Consider the following 13,769-nt stretch of genomic DNA (forward strand, 5'->3'; position numbering starts at 1 on the left):
CTGAGATAAATCCAACGCCAGCATTCATTTCAAGAATGGTGCCAGCTCTTTTCAGTCTGGGGCGCTGCTCCCCGATTCCGTCATCAAGTTTGTTCGGAGGTCAACGCGCAGAAACGAAAGCGTTTCCGCAGCACGGCGGGTAGCCAATGAGAGGTGACGCTTGCACGCTGCGGTCCTTCCCCCCTCCCGCACACGTGGGCAAGATGGCAGCCTACAGGCGCTGCGGTGCTGGGATCTCTCGGCTGTGCTCTCATTCGGGAGCCTTGTTAGCTCGCTCTCCCAGTATGAGACACTTCCTCGGTCTGGGATCGAGGGTGGCCTGGGCACAGGCGCGACGCTGCCATCAGAGTGCCTGGAGTCCGGGGACAGTGAGGAGAGTCGCAGTGGACGCGGGCGAACGGTGAGGGGATATATAAAGGGGGCTCGTTAATGACCCTGACTGTGGTAAACACGCAGAGCACAGACCCCCGCCTCCCCCTGGATGTGTCACCAGTCTATGACAACTTTTCGGAACCCGACACACTGGCAGTAGTCTCCAACAAGGGCTCCCGGTCCGCTATTCGTTCTTGCTGAGCTCTTTATTTATTTGAATCCTTCAGCGAACTTTTTTTTTGTTTTATTCTACTCAAAAACTGAAGATCCTTAGTCATGAAATGCGTTACATTTAAGGAAACCTTCAAGATGTTTACGAAACAAAAATAAAGAATTCAAATCCTTTTTAGTTTTTGTATTCAAAAACCTAAAAATCCCATAGCGCCTGGTGTTGATGTTCTGTGAGCTCGGTGACTGTGGCAGATGTGTCTCCTCCTCCTGTCTCTGGAATATCGCTCTTCTTGTTTTCCAGAAAGCTGGAGATTTCCACAGGGAAGCTGGCCAGGTTTGCTGATGGCTGTGCTGTAGTACAGGTACTTAGTTGATGGGACATTTTGTCTTGGTTCATGTGGAAGATCAGAGTCCCCACGCAAAGTCTGCACCCCAGGTTTCGGAGGCTGAGTGCTCCGCTGGTGTGTGTTAAATCACTGTGAGGATTCGGCAGGTTAAGCTCTTTTCGGGTGATTTCATTTGTTGAAGAGACCAATTTTACTCGTGAAGTTTAAGGGCTGTACTTGCGGGAGGGGGGGTGGGCTTGCTGCTGGCGCTGTGCCGGGGAGGGTGTCCGAGACCCCAACGGTGCTGTCTTCTTCCAGCTCGGGGACACGTCGGTGATGGTGACCGCTGTCAGCAAGACGAAGCCCACTTCCTCTCAGTTCATGCCCCTGGTGGTGAGTATCGCGGCGATTTCTGTTCCATCGGCCTTGCGCCGCCTCACCGTGCTGCCGGAGTCTGGAGTCTCTCCCTAAGGCACTGTCTGGCGGTCTCTTCCCAGGTGGACTACCGGCACAAGGCCGCCGCGGCCGGACGCATCCCCACGAACTACCTCCGGAGGGAGCTGGGGAGCACGGACGCCGAGATCCTGGCCAGCAGGCTGATCGGTGAGGGCTCCCTCTCCGCTGTAGTGCTGACTCAGCAGGGGGATCCCGGCTCGCCCTTCTGAAGAGCCTGTTTCTCTTTCCAGATCGCTCCATCAGGCCTCTCTTCCCTGCTGGCTATTTCTACGACACACAGGTGAGCCCGGCAGCTCGTCCGGTGGGCTGCGGCGAGAGGCCCCAGCTCTCTGGCCTTCCTGTGGAGTGGACTTGAGAGCGACCTTAGTGGGCTTCTCTGAAGGAGGCAAGGGATAAGGCTGCCTCAGTGCTCTGTTGAGAACATATTACTACAGTGCTTGGGATACATGCATAGCTTTTATAAAGAGAAAGACCTATTTCTGTTTTAAAAGAAATAAGAAAGAAGAATTGGAATGCCGTTATTTGATGTGTGACGATTGTGAGCAGAGATTTGTGGTGTTACTCTGCTGTTTTTGAGAGAACTTGTTTAGACTCACGGATGGTGCTATTTAGATTATATTTATTTTTGGCTTTTACACTATGGTGAAACCTTCTGCTCTGCCTTCCTGATCTCCTGCCCCATAGGTGCTGTGTAACCTGCTGGCGGTGGACGGCGTGAACGATCCAGATGTGCTGGCCATCAACGGAGGTGAGGCCGCCCCTGTTGCCGCTGGCAACGGCCCCCCTGCTCAGCGGGGTGGAGGGCACCGCACTCCTACTGTCTCTCGGCAGGAGCTGTAGTGACAGTGACACCTCTTGCATACAGACTTTTAGAAAAGAACATTTTCTAGAAAGACTTAGACAGAAACATGCAGTTAAACCATACAAAGCCCAGTCCACTGGTCTTCAGTGTGGATTTAAATTCTGTGTTGGGTTTTCAATGCCTCAAAACGACTGACAGGGTGCCTAGATTCTAGGGGTTCTTGCTGTGGACGTTCTCTGGCCTCTTGGGGCAGCAGCCTGGACACCCGTGTGGTTTTAGATGTAGACGCTGGTGTGTGAGTGAAGGGGCTGTAGACGTAAAACAAACCGGTGTGTTCACGGGCTCGCGCTTTACTGGAGAAACTCACCACTCGGCTACTAGTGTTGCCTGGGTTAATCCTGCACGAGCCCCCGCCTGTCTCCCCTGCACTTGTAACATCCAGCCTTTCTTTCCCAGCCTCTGCAGCCCTCGCGCTGTCGGACATCCCCTGGAACGGGCCCATCGGTGAGCACGCAGCCGGCATCGCTTTCCCAGCAACGCGCCTTGAGCAGGCAAACGCAGCGTCTCAATGGCAGAAATTGTGTTCCGGATATAAGGATTTCCTGCCTTTTCCCGTAGTCTGTTCAGTACCGTTCAGTGGTGCCGTGGAAGTTACTCATCTCTAATTCTCTGTGTGTTTTGGGAGGTTTTAGAGCCTGAAGTGTTAATTGTTTTCGGGGGTGCAGTCGCGTCAGTTCGTGGGCCTTGGGGCCTGTGGCATGCCGGGCTCTGCCGTGGCAGGGGGTGTTAACCCAGCCAGTGTGTGTGTGTGTGCTGCTCAGGGGCCGTGCGCGTAGGGCTGGTGGACGGCCAGTTCCTGGTCAACCCGACTCGGAAAGAGATGGCATCCAGCACCCTGAACCTGGTGGTGGCAGGAGGCCCTCATAGTCAAGTGGGTGAGTCTTTTCGTACCCTGGCCTGAACGCACTATGAATAACTGATATATATATATAGATAACACTATATGCAGTGATCAGTTCTAAACACCCATTCGTGGTAACCCAATAACAGAGGTTTACTGGATCTGTACTCAAACTACAGTATAAAACCTCTCAGGGTCTTCTTCTTCTTCTTCTTTTTCACAGCCTTAGTCCCAGACTGTCCTGGGGTCAGCTGCTTTGGTTGCTCTTCTCCACTTGTCTCTGTCGAGCACATCTTCCTCACTCACTTCACATACCTCCATATCATTCTCACACAATCTATCCATCTCTTTCTAGGCCTGCCTCTTCCTCTGTTACCTTCCACCTCAAATTCCATTACCCTCTTTGTTACTTCCTCAACGTCCCTCCTCATGATATGTCCATACCACCGTAACCTCGCCTCTCGCATCTTCTCAGCCACATCCACCACCCTACATCGTCTACGGATTTCTTCATTTCTGATCTTATCCTTCATTGAAATCTGCAGAATCCATCTCAACATCCTCATTTCAGTTCTTCTCATCAAGTTCTCTTCCCTTTTTCCAACTGCCAAGCATTCAGCTCCATATAGTAGTACAGGTCTAATCACAGTCTTGTACATTTTGCACTTTAACTTTCTAGGAATTTTCCTGTCACAGATTATTCCAGTTATTTCTCTCCACTTGTTCCATCCAGCTTTCACTCTTTGTTTTACTGCCTCCAGTGTTTCTCCTCCCTTTACCAGTTTTGATCCAAGGGTGTTCTCTGTAAATTGCCTTTCTTGCATCACCAGTTTTTGTACACCCTCTTGTCTGGCTGCCGCAATGCCCACGTCAGGAGAGGGTATTGGGAAGGGCGCGGTCTGTCCTTCCCCTCTCGTGCCTTTCCTGCCCCCCCATCGCTGCTTTCCGGCTGACCCTTCTGAGGGGAGTCTGTCTTTCCCCAGTCATGATGGAGGCCTCAGCCGAGAACGTGCTGCAGCAGGACTTCTGTCACGCCGTCAAGCTGGGTGTGAAGCACGCGCAGCAGATCATCCTGGCCATCCAGCAGCTGGCCAGGGAGCAGAAGGTGACCAAGCGGACGCCGCAGAAGCTCTTCGTCGCCGTGCCCGAGATGGTGGAGCAGACGCGGCAGTGAGTGAGGCCCGGGGGCGGCTCGGCGGATGCAAGCAGCAGGCTGGAGCAGCGGGCAGGGCTCGGGGAATAGGGTTCGAATCCCAGTTGGCACATGGCTGCCGTCATGGAGCCAGGTCCTTCACACAGATATGCCCTGTGAAATACCCTGCTGTATAACCGGGGGCAAATGTCTGAAGCTTTTGGCCAAAGAAATTAGAAAAGCAACCTGACGTAGGAGTTATGGGAATCCGCCTCCTAAATGAAATGTCCTTTCGGTGTATTAACATTAGGGGGTCTGTACCTCGCCTGCCACAAAAAACATTTTAATGTTCCAGTTTCCATTAGAGATCTCTCTGTGTTCGGTTTTGCAAAATGCTAAGCACTTGGGGTTATTTAGTAACAAGCAAATGTGTTAAAATGGAAGAGAGATTTTTGCTCATAAAAACCTAGATTAATAGAAAGATCCTGGTTGTTGTCTTGGGAGGATTTTATAACAGTGACAAAGAATCTTGACTAAGAATCTTGGTCATGACTGTTCCTAAAGGTTCGGAAATGAATTTGAATGTGTGAGAAGCTGAACTGTCTCTTGTCTGCTCACAGGCTGGCTGCAGACAAACTCTATGCTGTTTTCACAGATTTCTCCCATGACAAAGTAAGTAAAATTGTTTTTCAAAACCTCTTAGGTTTCTTTTTTTGGTTTATTTTGATCCTGGGTACAGCACCCCAATCAAACACATATCTGACTGGCAGGTTTCAAGAGATGAGGCCATCAAGAAGGTCCGTCTTGACACGGAGGAGCTGGTAAAAGGTGAGACTGAGAAAGGAGAGGGAAATTACACAGACAGTAGTTTCTTTATTGCATCTTCAGACCTTCACAGCCTTCAGATTCAGGGATTAAGCAGTGGGGCTCCCTGAAGTGCTGTTTTCCTTTATTTCTAATTTCCCACAGATAGACTTTGCTCTTTGTTTCGAGTCCATCTGCCCAATATTGTGCCACCATGATTTGTTTTCCATATTTGCTAAAAGTGCTGGTTTTGTTTTTCAACTGCTCTAAACAATTCTGCAGAAAAGTATCCTGAAGCTGATCCCTATGAGGTCATTGAAGCCTTTAACACTGTGTCCAAGGAGACATTCCGAAACCTGGTCATGAACGAATACAGGAGGTAAGTTCATGGTCACAGCTCTCTAAAAGACAGCGTCTTCTTTAAGATACTGCACTGCCTGTACGGATCAGGGGTTGACATTACTTTGTGTGAGTGTTTACAAGTTTGCAGTGTAGCCATGAACAGAATATGACAGTCTGCTCATGCAGTTTCCAGGTGTGAGCAGAGTTCCCTTTGCTTCAGTTTAAAGTTAGTACTGGTGCGCTAGTCGGGCTGGTCGACTTTGGGGCTCGGGAGTACTGCTGGAGACTCCTGCCCTCGCAAGCCTGCCTCGCTCTGCAGCTCCCCTCACTCCACACCTGTTCTCCTGCCTCAGGTGTGACGGCCGCGACCTGACCTCTCTGAGGAGCATCTCCTGCGAGGTGGACATCTTCAGGCCCCTGCACGGCTCGGCTCTGTTTCAGAGGGGACAGACCCAGGTGGGGCTCCGGCTCCAGAAACTAGCAAAGAAGGGCCGCCTGTGTCTCTGTATTCGACCTGAAATATACCCTCTCTTTCCGTCTGTTTCAGTGCATCTGTCCACTTTGGATTGTCTTTTCTCACTTCACAGCCGGCGTTGGTCAACCAAGTAGACTTACAGGTCCTTTGTCATCTGATAAAACTCTCTTCCTGCCTATGTGTCCTGCAGGTGCTGTGCACAGTAACCTTTGACTCCTTGGAATCCAGTATAAAAACTGACCTGATCACTTCAGCTATGAGGTAAGAGAAGATGAACGGTTCATTTTAAAACACTGTACACTGCAGAGAAGTTGAACATGCTGTATTTTTTATTTATGTCGGAGAAAATACAAATATACATTTTGATTAATCAGAGGTGTTGTCTTCAGAAATTGAACATGCATGCATTTCAGAGTTTGATGGTCAGATATAATCCAGGAGGTGAAACCTGGAATGATCTGGTTTAAGCCAGGACACTTAACAACTCTGCTCATTCTACTGACTTTTCTAAGAGCTTCCAGCATGCTGAGGATTTCAGCCTCGTGCCGACCTTTAACATACACAGCTTTGTCAAAGAAGACCTCTTCTAAAGAGGTGGAAACCTGACGATGACGGCGATGAATCAGGTGTATTTCTCTTCATCGAAAGACAAACCCCACAGGGGGAAGAAGTGTCTGAACATCATTATAGAAAATAAGAATATTCTGTCTGGCCATGCACCTGTCAGACTGGTAGAGCAGGGAGCTGGGGAGTGAGCACTGCTGAGCACTGTGGGAGTGAACTTAATTTCAAAGGTTTTGTCAGACACATCTAAAGACGTATTGCTTTAGAAAAGAAAATGCCACAATTGAAAGCTGACAGCCTGACCTGTGACTTTGGCTTTTGTAAAATTCATTTTCACTGTTTTCTGTGCTTTCAACAGTGGAGTCAAAGACAAGAACTTCATGCTGCACTATGAGGTCAGTTATGTTTTCTGAAGATTCACTCACTTCAGAACCTGCTGCAACCTGTGGGCTCCAGCAGCAGATTCTCCCTGGGGTGGCCCGGGGTAGGCAGGGGTAACCTGGAGTGATCTGGGGTGACCCGAGGTGGATGTGGTGGACGACACCTGTTTAGACTTGAACTGGCACATCTCCAAGATGGGTCCACAAGAGTGCACTTCATCCAGCTCCTCCCCCTCTTATTATGAGCTTTCTTTTTGTAAATGCCTTCATCCAAGGCAGCTTAAGCTACTATGGGGTTAACTAACAAGTACAGTAGAAAGTTATCAAGACTTGGGATAAAATGTAATAACTACAGCCTTGTAATTGAATATCCTACCTGTAAGCATACATTAGTGATATTTTAATATTTGACCTGACATTTCACCACAGCCTGTCTAAAAGCACCAGTACTAGACTGGGCAGGGCTACAGGGGGTCAGGGGGCAGAAGACCCCCGGCCTGCTAGGGCTGACCAGCGCTTCTCTCTCCTCAGTTTCCTCCCTATGCCACAAACGAGATCGGGAAGATGGGTGGGATGAACAGGAGAGAGCTGGGCCACGGTGAGTCTCAGCCTGGGCAGCAGAGGCTCGTGGGTAACGGAGTTCTTTTCTCTGACAGTCTGGCGGTGCCACACTCTGATGTGCTTGTGTTGACACAGGGGCCTTAGCTGAGAAGGCTTTGAAGCCCGTGATCCCCAAAGACTTTCCTTTCACCATAAGGGTTACATCTGAAGTGTTGGAGTCCAACGGTGAGATAAGTTATTTACCTGTTTTGTCATTGATTTGTTGTAGCATTTGATGTTTTCAGGAGGTAGTATTTTAGGTATACTGTACACCCAGGTGTAGAGTTAAGTTAATATCTTACAGTAGTTACTGTCTCATAACCATTGACCCATGTGAGCACATCAGAATGAGACGCTTATGATGTAAACTAGCACTGATCCCACCATGCTTACAGACACCTGAACGTGCTGCATGTTAAGTCTGATCCCGAATGGGAATTATCTCATGACATCTGCACCCATGACGGAAGGAGGCGAGCTGAAACGCCTTTCTGTCTTCTCAGGATCATCGTCGATGGCATCGGCCTGTGGAGGAAGCATGGCTTTAATGGACGCAGGTACACCAGGTTTATTCTTCTTTCTTTAGATATGAGCAGCACGTGGTTCTACTTAGAAGCGGTGAATACTGGTGGGTTCTGTGTGGCAGACGGGTTTAGTTTTCATCCCCACAGGATGGGTTTACACTTACACAAGGTGATTGCTCTACTTCCAATCTGCATGTCTTAGGACCAGCTGCCTTTCCCCGAATCCCTTATTTTATGCCTTTAAAGACATGTGCTCCTGGGTATGAGAGGGCGGGAGTGTTCCGCTTTTTACGGAGGCGGTGCTCTGCTCGTTGACAGGAGTGCCGGTTTCGTCTGCCGTGGCCGGCGTCGCGATTGGCTTGATCTCCAAGCCGAATCCAGAGAAACCTTCCGAAATTCAGGATTACCGCCTGCTCACGGATATTCTGGTACGTGTTTGCTGGTCTCGGTATAAATACTGACCTGAAAAAAGAAAAAAACGGGCTCTGACGGGGTGTTGAAGTGAAACCGGCTGTGAAGAAGAATATTCTTTCAGGGTTACATAGTCTCATCATGGTAAAGCTAGTGAAGGAGGGGCAACTCCTTCCTGTAGTAACAGTCAGCTGCAGGAAACTGGGAGCACACAAATCCCTGGAATAGCACTAGGATAGCACCCGGGACTCCCAGGAACACCTGGATGACACTGTGGTCGGAATTCTCAGGCGCTTGGGACTACGAGACAGACAGAACACACTCTAGAGAGAGATTAATTTCCTGGAATAACTTTTTATTAATCATTAATCAAGACCTGCACTTAAAGGAGAAGGCACAAGTGGAAATGGGCATGTGTACAGACAAGAAAACTGTGACCTGAGTAATGGTACTTGCATTCTATGAGGGGGGTGGACATGACCTCGATTTGTGCCCCTGTGATGTGTTTTTTGTGTCACGACAGGGAATAGAGGATTACCATGGAGATATGGACTTCAAAATGGCTGGCACAAGCAAGGGCATCACAGCTTTACAGGTAGTTTGAGTCTGTCGTGAATCTCCCAAGCCACGTGTTTTAACGTAGCAGTGGCTTTTATTAACAGAAGACCCTCTTAAGCATCTATGAACTCTTGCTTTTCCACCAGCCATGCTTGTTACAAACGCCAGGGGAAGAGACTCCCTGCAGCAAATGTCACTTTGAAAATCAGAAAAATAATTCACAAGCGAGTAACTCTTTTCAATCCTTCTTTTTCCAGGCCGACATTAAAATCCCTGGATTGCCATTGAAAATTGTAATGGAAGCCATTCAGCAAGCAACAGGTACTCAGGATTGCTCCCGATCAATTTAATACACATCCCAGCAGTGGATAAGGAGCTTCAGAAAGTATTTTCTCAGTGTTTATGAGCTAGGCTCAGTCCTGCAGCTGCTGTCCTGCTTGTGCCAGAGACTTGCTGAAACTGGTGTTGAATGTTTTTTCCAGTGGCCAAGCGGGAGATACTGGGCATCATGAACAAGGCGATCCCGAAGCCCAGGCCGAGCCGGAAGGAGAACGGGCCGGTGGTCGGTAGGGAGCCTCGTCCGTGTGCTGAGTTCTGGCGGTTCTGTGTCTGTGAGGGGGCGAAGCTGACGGGTCGCTCTGGTCTCTTGCAGAGACGGTCCGTGTCCCGGTGTCCCGGCGCGTGAGGTTTGTCGGGCCGGGGGGATACAACCTCAGGAGGCTCCAGGCAGAGACGGGTGAGGCCACGGCGGCGTTTTCAGATGGTTTCCGTTGCTTAGCTTCTTCTTTTCTTTCGAAACCCAGAAGGGGTCTTTCACTGTCCTGTTGAATTCAGTTTTGAGAAGAGATCTCCGCGGTGTGCATGTTTAGCCCCGTAGGTAAGGTGAAGTATGGTTTTTCATGCATGTGTTATTTATGAATATATAAAAAGTATAGCTCGTTTTGAATTGCACACACCTCTCTGGGCCTGAGATCTTCCCGGTGAGTGGGCTCAGGGCTCGGTGCGAGCCGAGAGAGGTCAGAAGCCTGCAGGGCGGCACTTTCATGGGGCTTGAGCTGCCCACACTGCATCGGACTCAGAGCGCCTCTCTGTCGCTGCACAGGAGTGACCATCAGTCAGGTGGACGAGGAGACCTTCTCCGTGTTTGCGCCCACGCCGGCAGCCATGCACGAAGCCCAGGAGCTCATCACCGAGATCTGCAAAGATGACGTATGTACAGCTGTCTGCCGCGTTACCCGAGAGAGGGATTCTGTACAAAGTCCTTGAAACTAGTAGTTGTACATTTACTTGTGTGACGTGTCTGGTTTGAATGAATTTGAAGTGTCAGAGTGGTGTGGCAGTTAGGGATTTGAACTGTGCGTTGAGGATCGAAAGAGTTTGATTCCAGAGAGGGGACTTGTGTGTGTGGAGTTTGCATGTTCTCCTTGCTGCTCCAGTTTCTTCCCGGTCAAAAGCTATTCCATCTCTAAATTGTCCTCCAAAATGCATGCAGGTGTCCTGAGATGGACAGAATGGATTTGATGAATGAAAATTGAACACATTAAAACATTAAATTAAATTAAAGACCACTATACACATTCCAGTAAACTGTTGTACAGTCTGAGTTGCACTGATCAGGACTGTAGTTTTGTGGAGCCAAAGCTTAATCTGTACACAACTAGAGTGCCGCTGATGAGCTGCATTATTGTTTTTTTATTTCTTTCCCCAAAGCTTTACAACGCTGCAGTACGAATGCAGCTGGCATTTGTTAGAGGCATTAACACTTCTGTTACAACTGAGCTACAGGTGCAAATACTGGCATCGCCTGCCTGAGCTTACTAGGATGAAAGTGAGCTCCATAAACTTTACCGAATGAAGAAATTGTGAATAGATGTGGCATAATAAACAGAACTTATTAAAGAAAATAAGACTGCTACCTGCGAGAGATATTCTCACTATCAGAAGATGAAAAATAAGAAAGTCTGTAAGAAGCTCCTCCTGCCAGGCATGCCTTAGAGAGGGCCTGTGGGACAGGTCGCGGCGTGCTGTCCCAGTGACACTGGCTCCTCTCTTTTTCAGCAAGAGCAGCAGCTGGAGTTTGGCGCCATCTACACTGCCACTATCACCGAGATCCGGTGAGTCTGCGTCTGCAGTATGCCGCCGTAAGGACTGGTGCAGCTCGGGCGCAGTCCAGACAATCCCAAGAGATTCCTGAAGGGAGTGCAGGATGATAGATGAGGATTCTGGGAGGAGAGATGACAGCAGCCTGGTTCAGGACAGACTGGTGCTGGAGGAGTAGCAGCAGTTCATTTTTGGCACTTCCCAGGGATATGTGTGAATTCTCAATCAGTATTGGGTCTGATGTCTGTTGCAAAACAGAAAATCAGGCACTGGCCAATATGTTGAATATGTTGGTTTCTTGTGTGTAGAGTATTTAGGATGTGGTTTTGAACTGTGCTGAGAAGGTGTTGACACTTTCAGATTTTAAGGCACACAAAGATTTCCTACTTTTCTTTTGAAAATGTTAGGTTATTGTCCATTTAACTGTAAAAGGTAGAAACCTTTCGTTTGTTCCTCTTAGCTACGTAATAACTGAGTTGTGGTGATCTGGTGTCACCAGTGGGGGCCACTCATCTCCACTCTGTCTCTGCTTCCACAACAGAGACGTTGGAGTCATGGTCAAGCTGTATCCGAACATGACCCCTGTGCTGCTGCACAACTCCCAGCTGGACCACAAGAGGGTGAGTGTGTCCCGTTTTTCTTCAGCCTTGGGTTGTATTGTCTTGGTTCTCGTAACAAGGTTCTCCGTCAGAACTCTGTGTGCGCATGATTCCATTTCAGTCTTATTTGGTGAAAGCTGACTGTCATGCTTAAGAATTAAGAAGACCCCCGTCTTTTTCTTCCGATCAGTGGTTAGTTTTTCTCAGATTGTTAGTGTTGGCTGTTCAGTCAGCATTGCAAGCAGCTCTTGTATAATAATAATGTCATACTTTGCTCATTAGTGGATGCTTTTGTCCAAAGCGCTTCGAAGAAATCAGAGGATGAACTACACAAGAACACCACCAGCAGAACTGGCTTCTGTTACACATGAGAGACGAAGCTCAAGGATCTTCACTAGCCTGCTAATTCTGATAATAATGTAGTACAGTAGAAGAGTCCAAGCCCAGCTGATGGGACAGGAACACTAAAAGACTACTGTGTCTTTCAGATTAAGCACCCCAGCGCTCTGGGACTTGAGGTTGGGCAGCAAATTCAGGTCGGTGGATTGTAGATTTAAGTGTTTTTTTTTATTATTATTATTATTTCCTAATTCCCTAGTTAACTTAGCCATTAAAGATCTTTTTAAAGCCGGTGATCTTTTTTATAATGTTGTTTTCAGCTCAGAATTCTTTGAGTAGCTAAAATTCTCCAAGGTAAATAGATAAGAACAATTTCTTAAGATGTCTTCAGCCAAGCAGGTAGTTTTCTTCCTTGCTGCTCAGCAGGGCTTACAGGCTGTGTTTCTGCCTGCAGGTGAAGTACTTCGGGAGAGACCCCACGGACGGGCGCATGAGGCTGTCTCGCAAAGTCCTTCAGTCTCCCATGGCAACCGTTGTGAAGAGCTTGAGCGACAGACAGAGCATCGCCATGGGAACGGGCAGCGCCCAGGACTCGGACTCCTCCTGACCCCTGACTCCTGTCCGCCTGGCAGGGTGGGGCGCGAGGGGCTGGGAGCGTGGATTTCCGGCTGCCCTGTTCTGCTGTTGTCTTCTGGCTTGCCTCTAGGCCGAGCTTGAGCCGGCTGCGTTTCTCAGTGAGAGTCCGCAGGACGGGTCAGTGCTGTCCATGGGTCTGGCTTCAGGACTTGGGGAGCCTCTGCCCTGCGCCTCTCTTGAAAGATGATCACGGGGTGCACTGAAAGGTTAACAGCTTTACCCCAATTCTCTGTTAAACCAAGTGCCAGGCAGGCGGATTTCATTGTATCCCCAGATTGATTTAATTGCCTCTCTTTTCTGGTACTGCCACCTTTGTTTAGGAATCTTCCTTCAGAAACCTAAACAGTCTCATGGAGCAGAGGCTGAATCTGAAGTCACCCAGAGCACAACTAGAGTGATGGTGATGAGCCTCATTTGAACTAAAGTGCAGCATTTTGATGTTTTTCTCCAAAGCTTGACAGTGCCGCAGCATGAATGCAGTGGCCACTAATGCATCTGTTACAGCTGAGCTGCAGGTTCAAGTACTGGCATCCCCTGTTCAGCTCAGCTGATTTAATTCTGCTCCTCACTTGGACAAAATTGTGCTCCACAAACTTTCCTGAATGAAAAATTGATGAATAGATGTATCATAATAAACAGTACTTATGAAAGACAATTAATTAGTGGAAGCTTTAATGATAGCCACTGTCTCTAACAATCCAGTTCTTAAAGGAAAGTGTAAGAGTGGGGCATGAGAAGCATCAGATGCCATGCAAACTCAAGCCCACTCCTTCTGTGAAAAGAGCTGTGCTTCAATTCAGAGAAGATCTAGACACTGACTGCATGGGCCTGTAGGCAAGCACAGAAGCCAACATTAAAGAATGAGTTTCCTGCCACCGTGTGTGTGCAAGAGAAACATAATTTAAATGACGTATAAACCCTTATCTTTTTTATATTTTTAGACTGTTTAAAAAAAAAAAGCTTTGTAAAATAATAAATACAGAAACCTCTATTTATTCTTGATTATTCCAACAAGCAATTTTCAGTATATAAGAAAGAAGGTTTCAAACTGTTATCTGCGAGATGTTTTAGCATGTATTCCTATGGTGCTTGATTAATGCAATTTTAGTTTGACAGCAGAGCTTCAGAGCCACACCCCACTCACACACTCCCTCAGCATGCTTAAGAATGAAACACATTTGTGCACTAAGAGTTTTTTAGTTGCTTCCTCATCTAAGCCTATAGTGTCTATATTTCTTAATGCTTCCAGCTGAAGGCATTTTGCTCTTTACAGAACC

The 13,769-nt window shown here is 48.2% G+C and overlaps 1 protein-coding gene across 1 annotated transcript; it reads left to right on the top strand.

The window, feature by feature from the left end:
• The first annotated feature begins 47 nt into the window (after positions 1 to 47).
• On the top strand, positions 48 to 13,483 carry pnpt1 (polyribonucleotide nucleotidyltransferase 1). Its single transcript, XM_088610386.1, has 28 exons — positions 48 to 400; positions 845 to 905; positions 1,188 to 1,262; positions 1,367 to 1,472; positions 1,556 to 1,605; positions 2,010 to 2,073; positions 2,584 to 2,631; positions 2,949 to 3,062; positions 4,012 to 4,198; positions 4,781 to 4,832; positions 4,931 to 4,988; positions 5,247 to 5,343; positions 5,660 to 5,762; positions 5,972 to 6,042; positions 6,704 to 6,740; positions 7,257 to 7,323; positions 7,422 to 7,511; positions 7,829 to 7,882; positions 8,168 to 8,277; positions 8,784 to 8,855; positions 9,076 to 9,139; positions 9,301 to 9,384; positions 9,471 to 9,554; positions 9,921 to 10,027; positions 10,877 to 10,932; positions 11,460 to 11,538; positions 12,006 to 12,053; positions 12,311 to 13,483. The coding sequence occupies exons 1-28, from the start codon at positions 147 to 149 to the stop codon at positions 12,461 to 12,463; spliced, it is 2,445 nt and encodes an 814-aa protein (XP_088466512.1). The 5' UTR covers positions 48 to 146; the 3' UTR covers positions 12,464 to 13,483.
• The last annotated feature ends 286 nt before the right edge of the window (positions 13,484 to 13,769 follow it).

The sequence above is a fragment of the Lepisosteus platostomus genome, chromosome 17, assembly GCF_059453375.1.
Source record: "Lepisosteus platostomus isolate fLepPlt1 chromosome 17, fLepPlt1.hap1, whole genome shotgun sequence".
Taxonomy (NCBI): Eukaryota; Metazoa; Chordata; class Actinopteri; order Semionotiformes; family Lepisosteidae; genus Lepisosteus; species Lepisosteus platostomus.

What these genes read in the sequence shown, in the direction of transcription:
- pnpt1 (XM_088610386.1), top strand. Translation starts at nt 147, where the DNA reads ATGAGAGGTGACGCTTGCACGCTGCGGTCCTTCCCCCCTCCCGCACAC. An exon ending in ACTTCATGCTGCACTATGAG is followed by an intron (nt 6,741 to 7,256) that starts GTCAGTTATGTT and finishes CTCTCTCCTCAG; the next exon opens with TTTCCTCCCTATGCCACAAA. An exon ending in AGGGCATCACAGCTTTACAG is followed by an intron (nt 8,856 to 9,075) that starts GTAGTTTGAGTC and finishes TTCTTTTTCCAG; the next exon opens with GCCGACATTAAAATCCCTGG.